The sequence below is a fragment of the Chlorocebus sabaeus genome, chromosome 14 (assembly GCF_047675955.1).
Source record: "Chlorocebus sabaeus isolate Y175 chromosome 14, mChlSab1.0.hap1, whole genome shotgun sequence".
NCBI lineage: Eukaryota > Metazoa > Chordata > Mammalia > Primates > Cercopithecidae > Chlorocebus > Chlorocebus sabaeus.
The window spans coordinates 89,405,474-89,426,145 of NC_132917.1; the positions used below are offsets into that span (position 1 = coordinate 89,405,474).

The window sequence follows — 20,672 nt, forward strand, 5'->3', positions numbered from 1 at the left end:
ACTTCACTGCAAAAGAACCATGAAACTGTATTTTGAGTTTTTATGTTGTAGCAGTCAGCAAATCCTATTAAACACTTTGTGTTTCCAAGCAATAAGTGTGGCTTCTTTCTTTCTGACAATCTTTTTAGAGCAGCACTGTCTAATGGAATTTTCTGTGATGATGGAAATGTTGTCCAATACAGTACAGTAGCTACTAGCAACTTGTGACTATTGAGCACTGGAGTATGATTGAATAACAGAATTTTAAATGTTATTTAATTTCAACTAATTTATACTTAGCTAGCCAATGTGGCTAGTGGCTACCATATTAGATTGTGCAATTTTAGAGAAATACTTCAGTGTCATTTCTAAGAACATGGACACTAAGAAAAACCATTCAAGTTTGCCTTTATCCCAGCTTTCCTAATCTTATCTGCACTAGTTATTTCACCCATGCCTCAGTTTCCTGACTTCTGCCTACTGCATAAGTTTGCTGTGAGGACTAACTTTTTAAAGTGTAAAGCCCTGAGAACCCAGTCCATCATATGTGCTTAGTGACTATTATTAGCTATTATTACACTTTGAGCATTCCAACCTTGCTTCTCCTGGCGTGTCCCTTCTCCCAGTTAGAAGATGAAGGTGGAGGGTAGAGGCAAGCAGTGGTGTGATGGAACTAGCTCTTATCGGCTTGGGAGAGCCGGCAGGGCACATCTCTTCCCAACTCTGCATTCACCAATATCACACTGATAACTTAAAATTGGCCATGGTGGGAATATTTAAACCATAGTAATGGCCTAACTTAGGAACACATTAATTCGCAGTTTTGTCAGTCTGTAAAGGAGCTTCACTACATGGGAGTAGCAAAACAGATTGTAGAAAGACCACTAAAGAAGTCTTCACTTAAACTGGGGTGAAATCTGCATCCTGAAACCTCTATTCCTTAAGGCCATGCCAAACAAGTCTAAGACCTCTGATTACCCTTTAGATGAAGCCGTCTGCCCACGGCACCATGGATATATTGATAAATACATGTATTAAAGGGCAGACATAGCCATTGCTTGGGTGAGTCACAGAGTACACTTCTCTAAAGGGTACCAAAGGGAAAAATATAGTTGGGGGCACATAGCAGAGAAAATAGCAACATTTCTTCTTATTATTTTTTTTGAGACAGGGTCTCCCTTTATCACCTAGGCTGGAGTGCAGTGGAGCAATCATGGCTCACTGCAGTCTCGACCTCCTAGGCTCAAATGATTCTCCCACCTCAGCCTGCCAAGCAGCTGCGACCACAGGGTGTGCACTACCACCCCTGGCTAATTTATTTATTTATTTATTTATTTATTTATTTATTTATTTATTTTGTAAAGTCAAGGTTTCACTATGTTGCCCAGGCTGGTCTCAATCTCCTAAGCTCAACCGATTCACCTGCCTGGGCCTCCCAAGGTGCTAGGATGACAGGTGTGAGCCACTGCACCTGGCCAAGAATAACAATATTTCTGAGGGCAGTTGGAGGTCCAAGCTTCTGGACCAAGGCATGCACAGTTGTGGATAATATCCAGTGCATGAAAGTAAATCGCCCTTCTAGAAGCATCCTGCCCCTCTTGGCCCAGCATTAATTACATTCACAACCCAGTCTCACCTGGGCCAGGAGGACTCCTCTCTCTTAGAGAAGTACAATCGGCAGCAGCACGGCTGTAAGCCACGGTACCGTTCTGCTCACTCTGGCAGAAACTCAGTCCTCATTTCCCAGTCCTGGCCTCCCCAGCTCACGAAGCTTGGTCTGAGAACAATCTGGCCCAAGCACAATGCTACAGTTCCCCAGATGTCTTTAGGAGTTGTGTTTATTTCCTATGGCTGCTGGAACAAATTACCACACACATTTTGTAGCTTAAAACAAAACAGATTTATTATCTTTCAGTTCTAGAGGTCAGAAGTCTAAAATGGGTGTCGCGGGGCTAACACCAAGGCACCAGCCAGCAGGGCTGTGTTCCTTCTGAAGGCTCCAGGAGAGCAAGCGTCTTCCTCTAAAATGCCCACATTCCTTGGCAGTGGCCCCCAACCAGCAATCACATCACTCTGACTCCCCTTCTGTCATCACGTCTCCTTTGCCCCTCTTGCCTTTCTCTTTTACTGATAAGGACCCTTGTGGTTCCATTGGATCCACTAGGATCATCCAGAATAATCTCCCCATCTCAAGGTCCTTACCTTAATCACATCTACAAAATCCCCTTTGCCATGTAAGGTAACACATAAACAGTACTGGGAATTAGGACATGGACATCTTTTGGGGGACTTCCCTCTGCTTACCACAGCAGTTTTGCTATCGAGTCCTCAGACCCGCCCTGCATCCACAGTTGCAAGCCTCTGAGCAGAAGACCTGGGACCTGAATCCTGCAGTCCAGGCTGCTGGAGAATGAATATTCCTTTCTATACAGCTCTTTGATGGCCATGTCCAGTTTGCCTTCTTTCTCTTCCCTGTTCACCAAGGCAGGGTTTTAAAATTCTCTCTTTGTAGATCACAGCCCTTTCTCACTGCTTCCCTTCTGCTCACCTGTGCTGGGCAGGTGTGGAGTCCTTTTACAGACCTAGCACCTTTCCGGGAATGGCCAAGAGCTGGGACAGTGCAGGGGACTAAAATTTGAAGCAGCAGATAGAATTCTAGACATGTGGCTTGTGTCAGTCAGTGGCACTTATATTTGGCCTTGGTGGACACTTTCCAGCCCTTTCTCTAGGGACACTGCCCTGCACCAGGAGGCTCTGAGGAGGCGGTTCAGGACAGGCTGGTGCGGGATGAAGCCTGAACCTGTCACAGCACAGCATTTTCTGACACACAGTGATGGCCCATGAGTCAATGGAGTGCCGGTAGAGATTTAAAACAATGTGAAGAAGAGCGCTGATCTGTAGCATTTGCTGATTTCCCTGGTGTAAACACTCCCGCGAAGGCCGATGTCAAATGCCAAGCTGTATGCTGAATCGGGACCTGGGACTAGGTGGCTCCAACCATACTGCTTGTGACTCAAGCCAGGCAATTGGACCCTTGTTGGGCAACCATTTCCCTTCTGAATTGGAGGAGGAGGAGTCCTTGCTGTTCTCTAGGAAAGCAAGCTCTCAGTTTGTGACCATGGAGGTGCTGACAATCATACTCTCTGCCATGTGGAGATGCCCAGGAGACCACAGCTAGTATTGAGGGAGAAATACTGAGTTGTTATTCAGCTTTGGATCCATCTGTCCTTTCTAGTTCTATGAGCTAGTGAACCATGTTCCCCCTGCCCCTTTTTCATTTTTGGCCTAACCCATTTGGGTGGTTTATTTCACTTGCAACTAAAGGAGTTCCCATCGTGCTAGTTTTTCTCCATTTCTCCCACAAGCCTTCTCCATTCTTCTCTGCCCTGCTTTGTATCAGAAAGGCTGACTTCCTCTTTCTCATTTAACCAATAAGAAGCACCAGCAGGAGACTGGAATGCAGAAGGACACCCCCTACAACTGACCAGCCAGGGGCAGTTGTGGTCCTACAGCTCTAGGTCTCCCTGGGCTCCGGTAACACTGTCCCCTGCATTGTCTCTTCAGGTCTACAGGTGGTGGTGGCTTCCTGCAGCTGCTGGCTGGGTGCCTCAGCTACCTAATGGGTTCCATTTACTCGAACCCCATCTTTGTAAATAGTCCTTTTGTTACCAGTGGCAAATCCGAATAGGTCCACAGCAGTGTGATTCTCGCTTCCCGAGAGGAAAACATTGGTCTGAGGGGCGCAAGTTAGAGTGAAAGACAAGCAAGTTTTAGAGCAGGAACGAAAGGTAATACACTTGGAAGAGGGCCAAGCGGGGGACTTGAGAGATCCAAGTGCCCTGTTTGACCCTTGATCTGGGGTTTTATATGTTGGCACGCTCCTGGGGTTTTGCGTCTCTCCTCCCTTGATTTTTGCTTGGGGCAGGTTGTCCGCATGCGCAGTGGCCTGCCAGCACTTGGGCGGGGCTGCATGCGCAGTGCGATTACTGGAGTTGCGCACACGCTCATCTGAGGTGTTTTTTTCCTTACTAGTTGAGGGTTCTTAGAGGAAGGTCATGTATCAGTTAAGCTCTGCCATTTTGCCTCTTAATGTACATGCTTGAACCCACTTGCCCAAATCCTGAGCTCTTATTGAGAAGCTGCTGACCACCATCTTCAGGGATTTTCTATGTATTGGGAGATTGCCTTTCCCTGGCGCTGGCTGTGACCAATTATTATTTTAGAGAGACAGTGTAACAACTACCTAAGCATCACCTGATGATTGCCTGACATTCGTTGGTGGTGGGGGGGCCCTCTCCTGCCCTGCTCATGTCTACCTAGCTACCTGCTCCAACACTTTCACTACATTCTCACAGTGTGCCTTAGTTCCTGCTGATACATCTTGACTGATACGTCTTGCTAACACACATCCCACATCTAGTAACCAGAGCCCATCGATTCTAATTCCTAAATATGCTTAAACCTTTTGCTATGTTCCGTTCTCATGGGCACTGCTTTGGTTGAGGCCCCCAGCATCTCTTGCCGGACTATTGGCACAGCCTCTGAATTGTCTCTCTCTACTCAGCTTTGGTTCTTTTCATTGGTCCTTGACACTGTGGCCAGAATTATTTTTTGACAAAGCATTTAGTATCATGTTACTCTTACAGCTTAAAATCCCTCAATGATTCTCTGCTGTCTTCAGGATCAAATTCAAACTCCTTGCTAGAGTCAAAGCATACTCATGGTAGAGATTCTGTTCCTTCTCTGTCTCCTCTTCTGCCAAGTCCCATTTATACTACATCTCCCTGTGAAGCAAGTATCCTTGGATGCTTTCATACCTCCTCTGAGATGATTTTTCTAGGCACCACCCCCACCTGGTCTGCAGCAGGGGCTGGAGCTAGTACCTACCTGCATCACAGTGGATGACACTGTCACTCTTATGGTCCCACTGACAGTGAGTCTCCCAGAGATCACTGTGTCCTCAAGGCTTAGCATTGCCTAGCCCTGCTTTGATTGAAAGAGGCTGGGCTATGTGAAGAAGAAGCATTTAATTCCATGTCTCCACGTTTTTCTAGTAAGACATGCTACAAATTCATGGGGTGGTCAACATGCCTCTAGTGTATACAGAAAAAGTGCTCTGAAGATAAAGCATGGACTGAGTTAGGCAGCACCCCCGCCCCTTCCCCTGCCCACCAATCACTGTGCTTACTCTTAATGGCAGTCAGTTAAAAATAAAGAAAAAAAAAGGCTACTTTTGTGTGGATATAGACACCCAAACTGGCTCTTTGCAAATCAATGGTCTGTCACGGGAAACAGCACTTTCTGTTGGTGGGATGCCCACAGGACAGGCAAAGAGGAGGCGTGGAGGGGCCAGAAGTGTGGGAGGGGTCAAGGTAAAAATAGCCCACACCATCAACAGCTGTTTATTCCATTTATTTAAGCAGGCTTCCGGCCCAAAGTTCTCTGGGCACCTGCACGAAATCTAAATTCAACATCTGAAATTAATTCTCCTTTTTCAGGAAAAAGCACAAACAGTTCCCTCAAAAACCCAGAGATATTCTCAGGGGAAGAACCCCTTTAGCGGGGAGACTGGGAATTTTGTCAGATCCCTGGAAGCTTTGCTGAGAAGACCTTGTCTGCACTACTTTCTTCTCCCGTGGCTCCAGAGTCAAAGCACCACAGTGCCACTGTCTGTCAGCCTGGTGGGCCAGAGCAAACCTCTTTTCCTCCCTGAGCCTCTGCATCTGCTGTCGGAGGTTCACTTCCCTGGGCACGACAGTTTCCGCTCACGATCTCACTATCAAACCCGACTGACATCTGCTGAGGAATCTGAGGATGGAAAGAATGACATGTTTTATTTGGATGGCATTTGGCTTGCATCATTTCATGGGCTCCTCACAAAAGCCACGAGGGAAGGGATTGTCTTGCCCATTTTACAGGAGAGAAAGCTGAGGTCCACAATTATAGAATAGTTAACTAGAACCATGTCTTCATGCCCAATATTTTTACTTTGTCATCTGCCTTTTTTATTGCTCGTTAAAAATAATAGTTTCACAAAACGAGTTGTTAGCAGAAGATTCAAACAATATAAATAATGCAAAAAGCTCTCGACCTCCCACCAGTCTGTTCCCATAGGTAGGGAGGTACAACAGTGGCTTCACTAGGTTTTATCTGGTGTTCTGGATAATACTGTTCAACCATTCGATTTTTTTCCATACGTTCACATACATAGATGTATATACATACTTTTCTTTCATGTTTTAACAACATTCGAATGATAGTATACTGTCAATATTAGTTTTAAAATTTAGTTTTTAAAAGAAGTGCTTTGTCTTAGAGATGTTTCTATGTCAGTACATACAGGTCTACTTCATTCATTTACTCTATTGTAGGTTATGTCAGAGTATGGCTGTACCACAGTTGATTGAACCCTGTTTTTACTGAGGAGCATTTGTTTCCAGTTTTTGGAGACTGCATCCTTTATACACTTCTTGTGCGTGTGTGTAAACCCTTCTTTAGGGAGACACAACAGTGGCTTCACTAGGTTTTAGGGACTTCACATTGAAAATATTAATGGATGCTGTCAAAGGTGCTCCATATGGGGTTCACCATATATATATACACACATACATATATATTAATTTTAATTTTTTTAAAATTTTTTGAGACAGAGCCTTGCTCTGTCGCCAAGGCTGGAGTGCAATGGTGCAGTCTTGGCTCACTGCAACCTCCACCTCCCGGGTTCCAGCAATTCTCCTACCTCAGCCTCCCAAGTAGCTGGGATTACAAGTGCCTGCCACCATGCCCGGCTAATTTTGGTATTTTCAGTAGAGATGGGGTTTCACCATATTGGCCAGGCTGGTCTCTTGACCAGGCTGGCCTAGAACTCCTGTCCTCAAGTGATCTGCCTGCCTCGGCCTCCCAAAGTGCTGGGGTTACAGACATGAGCCACCGCTCCCAGTCCACCACTTTATATTTTTACCACCAAAGGCAGAGCTCATCACATCCTTATAAACCCTAGGTGTTATCAACCTTTTAACTTTTTACTAGTTTGATTTTTTTAATGGTACCTCATTTTGTATCCCTCCTCCCTGGTTACTACAAGACTAAACATATTTTGTATTGTGAGATGTCTATTAATGTCCTCAACCCACCTTTCCATTGACTTGTTAATTTTCTTATTGATCTGGGGGATATTTTTATGTTCTGTCTATTAACCTTTGTTATGTAAGCCACGCCTTTTTTTAAAACTGTATTCATGGTGCCTTTTTTAGACAAAACTTAAAATTTTTGAGGTAGTCAAATTTATTAATCTTTTCCTAGAAGGTTTTTGAATAAAAAATCTGGTATAAAAAAGTCTTCTATAATTGGAAGCTATCTATAGTCATATCTATCTTTAACATTTCATATTTATTTAGCTTGTTATTTATTTATTTTTATTATTTGTTTGAGATAGAATCTCGCTCTGTCTCCTAGGCTGGAGTACAGTGGTGCCATCTTGGCTCACTACAACCTCCACCTCCTGGGTTCAAGCAATTCTCCTGCCTCAGCCTTCCGAGTAGCTAGGATTACAGGTACCTGCCATCATGCCTGGCTAATTTTTTGTATTTTTAGTAGAGACAGGGTATCATTATGTTGGTCAGGCTGGTCTCAAACTCCTGACCTCAAGTGATTCGCCTGCCTTGGCCTCCCAAAGTGCTGGGATTACAGGCGTGAGCCACTGCGCCCAGCCTATTTAGCTTTTTAGTTCATCTGGAGTTTACTCTTGTGAATGGCATATCATAGTGTGCTACTGTTTTCTTGCTTCCTGTAACTCCTGACTCTGACTTCTTACTGAAGTAATATCATTCTCTAAAGGCAGACTGAAACTCTTTCCTTCAATCTGCCTTAGTTCTCCAAACAATGGATCTGTTTTTTCCCTAAGGCTCCACTCCAGGTGAGAGGAGGAGAGCAAATGTATGGAGAAAATAATAGTGCAAGGCAGGAGGAACTGCGTTGCAAAGACTGGTCCAGAGAAAATGGCAGAGAGGGAAAGCGTACTTTCAGCGGAGCAGTTTGGGAAGCCATCTCAAAGCAGGTGGTGCTTGAATTGTGAGGGGAATGGGAGGTTTTTTAGTTTGATTAGCATGTATATTACAGGCTAAAAGAGGTTGGACAGGCTATGATTGCAGGGGTTGGCATCCTACAGTTCACAGGCCAAATCTGGCTGCTACCTGTTTCCATACAGGGTACAAACTAATAATGGTTTAAATGGTAGAAAAAATTAAAAGAAAAGTAATAGTTTATGATGTACAAGTTATATGAGATTCAAATTTCAGTGCTGATAGAGTTTTGTTGGAACACAGCCACATTATTTGGCTGTGGCTGCTTTCGCACTGCAGTGGCAGAATTAAGTACTTTTGTGACAGAGACCAAATGGCCCGCAGAGCTGAGAAAATGTATTCTCTGGATCTTTACAGAAAAAGTTTGCTGACCCATGATATAGGGACTTGGATGCCAGGTTTAGGAGTGTGGCTCTTATGTGCTGGGCAATGAGGTAGGACACGTTATGGTTGGTGGTACGTTTAAGAAGGAGGATGCTGTTGTGGTCTGGAGATCTGCAGGTGAGAGTGGGGCAGGGAGGTGCTACAGGTAGCCTGGGAAACAGTCCAAGTAACAAGTAATAGTTTCAACTCTAGAAGTGGGAAGAGAAGAGGGGGAATGTGAACGATTCAGTCATTCGTCAAGGCTTACTGCGGTCTGCATACAGTTCTGGGTGCCGAAAGGTCTTATGAAGGTAGAAATGGCAGCTCTGAGGGATATGAGTACTATTATTAGTTTGCTAGGACTGCCATTGTACCACAAACTGGGAGGCTTAAACAATAGAAATGTATTATCTCACAATTCTGGAGGCCGTTAACCTAAGATCAAGGTGACGGCAGGGCCATGCCCCCTCTGAAGGAGTCAGGGAAGGATCTGGTCCAGGACTGTCTCTCAGTTCCAAACAGTTCCTTGATTTGTGGCAGCATAGCTCTAGTCTACACATGGACACCCCCCATGTGCACGTCTCTGTGTCCAAATTTCCCCCTTTTATAAGGACGCCAGACATAGTGGATTAGGGGCCCACCCTACTTCAGTATGACATCATAATTAGTTACATTTGCAATGACCTTATTTCCAAATGAGGTCACATTCCAAGATACTGGGGATCTAGGACTTCAACATATAAATTTTGGGGGAATGCAATTCAACCCCTAACAGTTTGGCACAAAGTGGTATTGAAGGGACTCCTCCCCTTCCCCTACCTTCTGCCCCTGCCCATAGCATGGAGGGAACTTCCACTGAGCCTCCTCTGTCCACTTCTGGTACCTCTCACTAAGCCCCTTGCTCAGCCTCCCACAGGAGGAAAGGTTTATTTGGCGGGTCAGTGCCGACCTTTCTGCACCTGTCTGCTGGTGGGCTGGTACTGTGGCTGTGCTTGTGGGTATAGCTCTCCTTTTCTGCCCAGTCTTCCTGCTCCCTTGAGAGAGCCACCTCAAGGCCAGCCCACTGCACATCCTCTGGCTCCAGCTCCTTGCCCACGTGCCTGACTGGGAAAGGGCATTCCAGGGCCTTCCTGCAGCTCTAGCCACACCTGGCTTTCCTGGCAGAGACACCTGAGTGGGCAGCATGGGTTTTGTGTTCAGGGAATTACTCTTCGGATTTGACCTGGTAGTGTGGATCACGTGGATTATCAACATTTATGAAAATATATTTATGAGAATATGGTGAGCAATAGCACCATCAATGAAAAGGCATTGAGAAGAAAAGACAGTTTTTTTTTAAAACAAAGTTCACTTTATTACGTTAATTTTACATACTAAGATAATATGAAATGCAGACTTGTTTAAATTCTCTTGCTGATTCTCTTGAAGACAACGTCACCCAATGTCATGGTCTGAAAGCCAGAAAAGAAATTACGAAGTGTTCATCTGATGTTGTATTGTAAAAAACAAAATTAAGCTTAAAAAACAGCACCAAATATGTTGGCATATGAAACAATTCAAAAATTCATCTGGTTTCCTGTAGGACCAGAGGAAGGGTTGGCAATGTTTTCCAAAATCCTATGCTAAGTCTTTATCACTTCTCCTCCTCACCTGGAAAGTCCTCCTGCCTTTGACTCAATTCTTTTCTACATCAATGACTGTTACAGCAAGACCATCCAAACCAGCCCAATCCAATCTCTCAAAGTTTCATTGAGTACCTACTATGCACCAAATACATGTTGAGCACCAAGGATACATGCACATGGACACAACTGGGTGCACAGCCTGGAAGTAGTACATAATTGTACCCCTGGAGCTGTGAAACTCATAAAAACAGTGGATGCATCAGCTTTTGAGTTTTTAAGGATGTTTCCTCCACCCCTGCTAGTTCTCTTGAATAAGACTGCTGGAATGACATACCATGTCATCAGGGTGAAAAGGAGCCCCTTAGCTTCAGCAGCAATGCAATGGTTGTTGCTTGATGGGTTCAAGCCCTGGATTTACCATTTATTAGCTGATGACTTGGATAGGTCAACCTGTCTATTGAATCCCTCATCCAGCCTCCCTTGAAGGAGACAGGAGGATTAGGTGAGATGGAGTCTATCAAAGGGCGTTGGCCAGGACTTACTGCAGGATGGCTCATCTCCTGCTCCCCTGCCCTCCTGGGAATGTGCTGGGGTAGAGGGGGAAACTGCAGATCGGGTGGGTAATGCTCACACTCTCTCTAGTTTAAGAATTTTTCCGGCCAGGCGCAGTGGCTCACGCCTGTAATCCCAGCACTTTGGGAGGCCGAGGCAGGCGTATCACGAGGTCAGGAGATCGAGACCATCCTGGCTAACACGGTGAAACCCCGTCTCTGCTAAAAATACAAAAAATTAGCTGGGTGTGGTGGTGGGCACCTGTAGTCCCAGCTACTTGGGAGGCTGAGACAGGAGAATGGCGTGAACTCGGGAGGCGGAGCTTGCAGTGAGCCGAGATGGCGCCACTGCACTCCAGCCTGGGCGATGAGCAAGACTCCATCTCAAAAAAATAAAAAAAGAAAAGAAAAAAGAACTTTTCCATTTGAACAGAGTGATGACAGCCTCCTGAGGCAGTGTTCTGTTGTATGTGACTCCCTAAAGCATATACTGGGGGCAAAGAAGAGTCAGGGGGACATACCTGCAGGAGAAGCACTGCACTATTCCTCCCCTACCCCCAAATAGGGTATAGGATGTGGCTGGCAGCTAGGCATCAAGGCTGACTGCATAACCAGACTGTGCCAGGCTTGTCAGGTGCCATAATATCACCATGAATGGGATTCTGTTTATAAACGCTAAATGGGCAAAGGCATTTATGAAGCACTGTGGGCATGCAGGGCAGGTGGAGGCCTCTGTGGCTGCTTGGTTAGTGCTAAGCAGAAAGGATTAGTGATAATGTGTGTAAACTGCCTGGGACATTGTGGATCTGCAGTAAGTGCTGGCCAGTACTGACCACAGGAAAGAAGTTTAGGGGTTGGAGGGTGGAGGGGTGGCATTAGGGTATGTGAACCACTCCCCAGGTTTCACCTCCCCTCTCCCCTCAAGTACGGGGAGCCACAGGCTCAGAGCACCACCAACTTACACTGGTGATTATGTCGCCGTTGAGTTCGGTCACAGACTTGATGTTTTTCAAAGTTGTCACCAGTTTATTGTTACCTTCCAACTGAACCACTGTCTGCAGGGAATAGAGAGATGGCCTGTGAGGAAAGGGTGGTGGGGGGCAAGAGCCTTGCTAATGAATTTGCTTCTTCTGCACAGGTCTAAGCTCATAACAACTGAAATGTTCTGGTTCCTATGATTCCAAGCCTGCAGTTCTCTGGCTCCAAATAGAAGTGAGGTGCATTTAAGAACTAAATAAAGTGAACAGGCAACATACAGAATGGGAGAAAATTTTTGCAATCTACTTATCTGACAAAGGGCTAATATCCAGAACCTGCAAAGAACTCAAACAAATTTACAAGAAAAAATAAAACAACCCCATCAAAAACTGGGCAAAGGATATGAACAGACATTTCTCAAAAGAAGACATTCATACAGCCAACAAACACATGAAAAAATGCTCGTCATCACTGGCCATCAGAGAAATGCAAATCAAAATCACAGTGAGATAACATCTCACACCAGTTAGAATGGCAATCATTAAAAAGTCAGGAAACAACAGGTGCTGGAGAGGATGTGGAGAAATAGGAACACTTTTACACTGTTGGTGGCATTGTAAACTATTTCAACCATTGTGGAAAACAGTGTGGCGATTCCTCAAGGATCTAGAACTAGACATACCATATGACCCAGCCATCCCATTACTGGGTATATACCCAAAGGATTCTAAATCATGCTGCTATAAAGACACATGCACATGTATGTTTATTGCAGCACTATTCACAATAGCAAAGACTTGGAATCAACCCAAATGTCCATCAGTGACAGACTGGATTAAGAAAATGTGGGACATATACACCATGGAATATTATGCAGCCATAAAAAAGGATGAGTTTGTGTCCTTTGTAGGGACATGGATGCAACTGGAAACCATCATTCTCAGCAAACTATCACAAGAACAGAAAGCCAAACACTGCATGTTCTCACTCATGCAGTGAGTTTTGTGGGAATTGAACAATGAGATCACTTGGACATGGGAAGGGGAACATCACCCACCAGGGCCTATTGTGGGGAGGGGGGAGGGGCGAGGGGTGTCATTGGGAGTTATATCTGATGTAAATGATGAGTTGATGGGTGCTGACGAGTTGATGGGTGCAGTACACCAACATGGCACATGTATACATATGTAACAAACCTGCACGTTGTGCACATGTACCCTAGAACTTAAAGTATTAAAAAAAAAAAAAAAAGGCCGGGCATGGTGGCTCAAGCCTGTAATCCCAGCACTTTGGGAGGCCAAGACGGGCGGATTATGAGGTCAGGAGATCAAGACCATCCTGGCTAACCCGGTGAAACCCCGTCTCTACTAAAAAATACAAAAAACTAGCCGGGCAAGGTGGCGAGCGCCTGTAGTCCCAGCTACTCGGGAGGCTGAGGCAGGAGAATGGCGTAAACCCGGGAGGCGGAGCTTGCAGTGAGCTGAGATCCGGCCACTGCACTCCAGCCTGGGTGACAGAGCCAGACTCCGTCTCAAAAAAAAAAAAAAAAAAAAAGAACTACAGAAAATGTCAGGACCTCTTTTGTCAGTATTTTAATTCATGGCATATGATCTAGAAATGAGCATGGAACACCTAAGTGGCCCCAAATACAAATGCTAAAATCAAATCAAGTAAAATCTCAATTCTCCCAAGCTAATGGAGGGAGGTAGTGGCAAAATTCAAAATATTGACCAGTAGAGAATACATCTTTTGCTTTGGTATGTTTTCTTCTTCTTCTTTTTTTTTTTTTTTTTTTCATTGAAATGAAGTCTTGTATGTTGCCCAGGCTGGTCTTGAACTCCTAGGCTCAAGCAATCCTCCCACTTCAGCCTCCCAAAGTGCTGGGATTGTAGGCATGAGCCACCTGCCCAACCAGGTATGTATTATTCTTCCCAGAACGTTAACATTTCTTTTTCTGGCCTCCTTCCAAGCCCTTATACATCCCGGAAGAGATGACAGGAACCCAGCAGGGAGCCGAAGACCCTGGACAGTGTTAAACATTTTGCCTCCAAAAAGAAAATTTGGAAAAGGCCCATAGTTAAATCCCTTGACCATGAGCACATCAAGAATATTTTCCTCCTAAAATCATCCTGACCTGTAATGTTCTAATTGGAGAGGCAGAAATAGAGTGACCAGAAGAGATAAAAAGACAAACATTCCCAGCCCAATGAACACAGCTGTCTGTGAGGAGGAGAGAAGAGGGCTGCTAAAGCATGGAGTGTTTCAGAGGGAGGAGGAGACAGGCACCCCCATTGCCGGGATCCCCCTGCCACCATCTGCCACTCACACAGCCCACACCCCACACCCCAGCTGTCATTGCACACCTTGAGTTGTGCCTAGCAGAAGTGATGCTGCCCTGCCCACTGCCTTCAGTCTAGGGGGGTTGACTGTTCTTATTTTACAGTTTAGGAGGGTTGATTGTTCTTTATTTTACAGATGGGGTGGCTTAAGCCAGGGACTTCGTGACCACCCCTGAAGGCGGGGTCTGAGCACCTGTCTAGGGCCCTGGTATTCTGGTATTGCCAGCACCTCCTTCAATAAGTCTCTCCCTATCCTTCAAGAAGTATCTCCCAGCTCTAGGTTCAGTGAAGGCCAGTTGACTTTGGGTTCAGTTAAGGGTTTTTCACAAACTCCCACTTGCCCCACTCCTGGGCCCTGCTTAGAGGACTCTTAGTGCCAGGAGTACTGGGCCTGGGAGAACCTGAGACTTAGAATCCTGCTCTATGCCTGGTTCCCCCATATCCTCCATATGGGAAAGCTCAGACTTTGGGGGCTGGAACATCCCCCAGACAATCCCTGGGAAGAGGAGAGCAGCTTCCCTATAAGATTCTTCCCTAAGAGCTGCCTTTGTCTCTCTGCTTCTCCCACAGTGGAGGTGCGTTCAGAAATGGTATCTGTGGGTGGAATTGTGAGGTTAGAGCCTTGAGGAATGAGGCCCCAGGGCCAGATTCCAAGGAAAGTTCTGACGGCAGAGGGGATGCCCTCCTACCTTGACTTTCTCCCCTGACATTGTCTCCAGCTCACTTTCCTCTCCCACGGTGAACTCGTTTTGGATCACTTTGGACCCGGTGGTGATGGTGAACTTGAAGTGCTTCCCGTTCTGCACGATTTCCGTCACACTCTTGATATCCTTCCCCTTCTGGATGAGCTCTTCCGGCAAACCTGGTGGAAACCATCTGAGGTTTAGAGATGGGCAAAAGTGGGAGTTTCATGACTGTGGTAGGCAGATGAGAGAAACGTTATGGCATGGAGGGGCAGAGGAGGGCACTGTGTCTCCCAAGGGGCCACAGAAACTCACTGGGGACTTGTGAGCAGCATGGGCTGTGGCCTCAGGAAGGAAAGGACAGTGGCCTGGCCTGGCCTGCTGCTATCTTGCCAGTCAATTTATAAAAAGGACCCTCCTCTGGCCTGAAGAACTATTCCTCTTGTGAGCACCCTGGTTCTTGCTCACTCTCTTTCCTCATTCCCTCCTCCTTTGATGACTTTGCTCTTGGAGTGGGAGCATTTCATTCCCCATACCCTGGATGACCAGAGAGTTGATCTTCCAAGCTAGGTCCCTCCTGGGATTGACAGGGGAGCTATCAATAATCATGCCAGGCCAACACACCCAAAGCAGCACTGTGCCAGGCAAGCCTGTGTCCACCTCTGCAGTCAAGGCTCTAGAGGAAGACATGCCAGCAATCCCTTGCCCTGGCATGGAGCTTTACCAATGTTAGAACTTGTCCACGCTGTTATACAAATTGAGGTTCACAAACATTATGTGGGTGGACAGTGAGCACAGAGGGTCCTGTTGCACGAGGGAGAGATGCGAGACACGGAGGTAGTATGAATTGCTGGCAGAAGATCCCTCTCCGGCAGCGCTGAAGGTCCTCCTCTCCCTGCCCCTGCTGTCTTCGGCACCCTTCTCATTCTTGGCATCCTCCCTTGCCATGCTACACCCTTTGCTTATAGGGCTCCCTCTGCCTGGAGCATGCTCCCTGCCCCCAGTCCCCTAGACACCTGTCTTCCAAGGCTCAGCCTGATCCTTCTCTTTACCTCCACTGAGCCATCCCTCCGTGCCCTCCGTGAGCCACATCCTCCTGTACGTGACCCTGGGAGGCACAGGGGTTAAAGCAGGGTCTCTGAGAATGAGTGCCTGCTTCCAGTCCTAACTTAAACACTTCCTACTTGCATGACCTTGCTTGTGATTACTAAATCTTTCTAGGCTTCAATTACATCAACTGTAAAGTGGGAAAATAACGGTACCCAGCTTAGTTTTATGGTGAGGAATAGATGGGGCATTGCATATTCCATGGTCAGCACAGTTGCGTGGCACAGTGAGTGCTCCATACACCTTAGGGAATGCCTTATTACCTTTATTTCTTCTCTTCTTTTCCCCGATAAGATAATGCCTTATTACCTTTATTATCTGTCTCCTTGATATCTATCCAGCACAGTGCTCAGTGTGTGATCGGCCTTGAATCACTATTTGTTTGAATAATGAATAAATGCAGGAACAGGATCACACAACAAAGTGCCAACGACATGGTCATCAATCCAGACCACACCCTAGTTCAGTGCTCTTTCCACTTGCCTATGGGATGGCCTTGTGCAGTGAGGACTCGCTGCAAATAACTCCAGAAGTCGGTAAAATGCCCCCTAGTTTGTGTATATAGCCTGAATCTCTCCCCCCATCTCAACGTTTGGACCCTAAATAGCCACTGCTGGTAGGGCCAGACCCTCACTGATGTGACCCACAGCTTTGCCTTTCAGAGCAGCACTCACCCATTGCCTTCATGAAGGCTTCAAAGTTTTCCTGGCTCTGCAGTTGGTACTTGCCGGAGAAACTCATGCTGGCGATAGAGCTCCCTCTTCACAACTGACCTGCAGCTCTGCCGACCAGACTGTCCACTGTAGGCTGTTTTATAGGGGGCTCCCTTCCTTTCGAATAGCGGCCGGAGGTCAGCAGCTGTTGATTCCTTTATGGCCAGGTTCAAACATTAACTCCCGAGAGCAATGGTCAATGATAAAGAACAGGATGGGCACAGCAAAGGTTTGCTGCAATTCAGCAAACATTAATGAATATCAGTCAAGCAGGAAGCCCTATGGCCCTGGGAGCCTTTAAGTGACTCTCCACACCCCATGAAATGTGTGTGTATATGCATGTATGTGTATATATGCACACATGTGTATATATATAGATGTGTGCACATGTGTTTGTACATCGGTGTTTATATATAATACATGTATTATGTACATAAAGATGTGTGAATGTGCATATATGTAATAATACACATATACACATTATATACATAAGTGTTTATATGTGTCTGTACACATATACATACACGTGTGTGTGTGCATGCGTACACACACAGAAAAATTCCAGAGAATTCCTTTGAACTCAAAACCTCACCTTATTTACATAACCTTATGATCTCTTCTCATCCCCTTATTACACAAACTTAATTTGTAGAGTTGTCATCAGCTGCTAGTGCTATTTTGAATCCTGGGAATTCCTCCTTCATGATTACAGTCTCCTCCACAGGTCTTTTTGAGGTGTTAAAGCAGTCCTTGCTAAATGGCAGGTGTAAAACATTGGAACCAGGTGTGCAGAATTGAGACACATTTTATTAGGCAGAGACAAGGCAGGAGAAAGTGCCACCTGCTGACTTGCTCCAGCCCTGCTGAGAAGACAGGACAAGGGATCTGGGGTTATGTGTAGGAAACTGGTCTCGTAGGGTTATGTATACAACACTGGCCTTGGGGAGATGGCCCAACAGGGCTTCCAGTGGCCTTGGGATGTGCCAGTTTGTTGTGAAGCACAGAGAGGCGTGGTGCCCAGTGGGTGCACATGTCCCAGTTTCTGCCTCTGAGGCAGTTCTCGGCAAGTACCCCCCTCACCCCCAGATTCTCTCCCTTCTTTGTCTGGACTTTGGCGTCAACCTTTTCACCCGCAGCTTCCGGCCTTCGTCCTGTGGTCCTTCTCTACTCTGTGGTTAGACAGATCATCCGGAAGCATAGGCTGGGTTGGGCCACTGCTCCAGGCATGAGCCTCGGTGGTTCCCATCACTTCAGAGGCCACAGGTCCTGGATGGCCTGGTGTCACGTGCCACGTCACGATGGCCACCCCCAATAACACTTCCATTTCCCTATTATGAGTTCTAATTTTTGGCTTGGAAAATGACTCCCATTGCCTAAACTTCTAGCAGGGCTGCCAGCCTTCAAAAGGCAACTCCAGTCTACCATTCCATCCTTTTTTCTTCCTTCTCCCTAGGTCACAGATCCAACCACAGGGCCAAGTGGACACATCAGGGGCGTCCATGCTACTCTCTATGCCCTCTGTGGTCTCCAGCATTTGGACATGTTGATCCGGCAAAGCACTTCAGAAGTTCTCTCCTCCACCCACAGTCCCAGTGGCAGGGTCCTCGTATGGCATCCCTGACAGGCGGTATTAAGGTGTACCCCGCCACAGAGAGGTCTCCACCTTTGGAGCAGTGTGGGCAGAGAGCGCTCACTAGTGGAGTGTCCTGCCATGTAGATTCTGGCACCAGCAGACCTTTCCCTCCAGCACAGAGGGGTGCTCTGGCCCTCCCTGCTTGGCCCTCCTCTGACAGTGTCTAGGACACAGTGTCTAGGTGCCTCCCAGGCCAGGAACTGGGGCTGTCCCTGCAGCAAGCGAAGTGGGCCTGCATGCTGAGAACTTACGGCTTTTTATAATCACCACGACTACCTGAGCAGCGGGCAGGAAGGGGCAAGGTGGCTCAAAGAAGGATGGGCACACCCACAGTCCTTCTCTCATCTTGCTCTGAGCTATGATTACGCATCTTTTAACATGTCTCATTGTACTGAAGGGGCCCTGGTCTCCAGGTGGGATGCTGATATTTCATTTTTGTATATGTAAGGAAGTAAAAAAATCCATTTTCTCAAGAACTGGCATGAGAATTCCTCGCGCGCGCATGCGCGTGCGTGTGTGTGTGTGTGTGTGTGTGTGTGTGTATAAATGACTGCCTGGGAGACAGAGTGTGTGAGACCCCAGACCTCAGACCTGTGTGTCAGTGACAGCCAAGCTGGTGAAGAGAAGGGCAGCTCCCTCATGCAGAAGACCAGGAGAGGCTGGGTGTGTCTTCCTGTCCCTCTCCCAGACTGCAGAAAGAAGAGAGAGGAATGTGGCAGGCAGGCAGGAGAGGCGCCACCAAGAGGGCGTGGGGTGATGGGTCACTGAGATATCCCCACTGACCGCAAGGCAAGAAGAGCTCCAGGATGGCACTGGCTTTGAAGCTGCTCATTTGCTGCAGTGAATCCCCATCCATCCTTCTTTAATTTCCACTTCAACTATTTCAAAAGTTTCAGTAAAATCTAGTGCCTGAATCAACATGTGAGCAAGTGGAAAATGACGCAGGGCTGAGCTGTATTTCTGGATGGATGTGATGGGGCTGAGATGGCACACGCAGAAGCAGTGCCAGAAAGTGCAGTGTCTGTGGGGCTGCATTCCCTACAAGGTTCCCCAGGTCCCTAGAAATCCTAGGAAGAGGTTTGGAGGAATTCAAGCTCATTGTGTTTAGATCCCATCTGGGTTACATGTGACACCTAAAGCCTGGGCCAATAGCTGGCGTATGTCTGTCTAATGAGCATGTGAAGTTTCAGCCCAGGGCTAAATTCAGGTCTATACCTGAGACCCTATTCACCACCTACCTAAAGAGCTCTTCTAGCACTTGTCAAGGAAGGAACACATAAACACTTGCTTAGATGGGGAACTTAGGAGTTTGCAGCCTAAAATCAATGAAATAATCACCGAGGCAAATGACCATGATAGAGTCACTACGATGCCCACCTCCCATCCCACCCATCAGCTGCTTCGTTTGGGAGAATCTGCTGCAAGTGCCCATGTTCTCTCATGCCCCCAGCTGCCTGCCTGGCATCCTACTCAGATAAAGGGATATCTGGCTTATACATCCACAACTAGGCCCTCTCCCCCTGATCGCAAATGTCAAGTATCATGCCCCACACTGCTGCTTTCTGGGGTCGACAGAGGGGAGTGGGAAGGAGCATCATGAAAGTTTCTCCATAGAGCAAGTCAGCTTCAACCCTGGAGGCCTCAGGGGAAGTATGGACCAGATGCACCTTTCCTGGTGTCTGAGGAACAGCAGGACCCGTGAGCTGTCTCCTTGTGGACCCCTCTGCCTCGCGCTGCACTTCCTTCCTACTCTGTCCAGGCAACGCCTGCAGACTCAGAACAGCATTGGGAATGCAGCTGACCCAGAGGTTGGTTCAGGGCCTGGCACAACCAGTGAAGCCTTGACAGTTTCCCTGGCAGATGGGCAGCCTGACAAGTAAATCGAGCTGATCAACGCCGGGCCAGGACTCCCTCTCTCCCCTAGGTCTGAGATACGGCTATTCTTAGGCAACCCCCAATGACTTCCTTTTGTCATTTGTGTGTGTGTGTGTGTGTGTGTGTGTGTGTGTGTGTGTGAATCTTGAGAGCACAGAGATTAGTAGCCATTTCAAAATTTAATACTCATGAGTTTTCCATAAACTTAGAAGAGGGTAATGACATCTTCCACCCACTAGCTGAGCAAACACAAGAAGAGATAAGCTTAATTGCAATGACAAAGTTCAAGTGGCTTTCAAGAAATAAAAAAAGAGACTCCCATTCTGTGGGCACAGTTTTGGAGTGACCAAAGACTATGGCCCCACTCACTCCACACTAGACATCCCCTCTTCTCACATCCCTACTCAGATGGGCAGCGTGCAGGTGTGGGAAAGGAGGGGAGTCATCTCTTGGTGGCCAGGATATGATAGGTGTTCATTTTAGAACAAGCACCTTTGACCTTAGTGCCTGCAGTGCCAGCCTGCCCATTTCCTGGGTGTTTGAACATAGGAGGTGGCCTGAGAAGCCCATAATTCTGATACAGGCAGGGCTGCAGAGAAAGGACTTGGGTTTGGGCCCAGCTCTTCTTTATACCTGATGTGGAGCCTTGCTGAGCCTCTACTTGCTTATCTGTTAAATGGTCATAACATTTTTTGCCTCATGAAATAGTTGTGTAAACTAATCACAACCACAATGAGATACTATC

General features: G+C 46.8%; 1 protein-coding gene across 1 annotated transcript; it reads right to left on the reverse strand.

The window, feature by feature from the left end:
- Positions 1 to 9,676: 9,676 nt before the first annotated feature.
- Positions 9,677 to 16,712, reverse strand: FABP1 (fatty acid binding protein 1). Its single transcript, XM_008008488.3, has 4 exons — positions 16,381 to 16,712; positions 14,606 to 14,778; positions 11,562 to 11,654; positions 9,677 to 9,874 (listed from the first exon to the last, which is right to left on the reverse strand). The coding sequence occupies exons 1-4, from the start codon at positions 16,445 to 16,447 to the stop codon at positions 9,824 to 9,826; spliced, it is 384 nt and encodes a 127-aa protein (XP_008006679.1). The 5' UTR covers positions 16,448 to 16,712; the 3' UTR covers positions 9,677 to 9,823.
- Positions 16,713 to 20,672: the final 3,960 nt, after the last annotated feature.

Excerpts from the sequence above, each read along its gene's own strand:
- FABP1 (XM_008008488.3), bottom strand. The coding sequence starts at position 16,447 with ATGAGTTTCTCCGGCAAGTACCAACTGCAGAGCCAGGAAAACTTTGAA. Across the intron at positions 14,779-16,380 it reads AGCCTTCATGAAGGCAATGG|GTTTGCCGGAAGAGCTCATC; the intron begins GTGAGTGCTGCT and ends GGTTTCCACCAG. Across the intron at positions 9,875-11,561 it reads ACGGCGACATAATCACCAGT|ACCATGACATTGGGTGACGT; the intron begins GTAAGTTGGTGG and ends TCTGGCTTTCAG.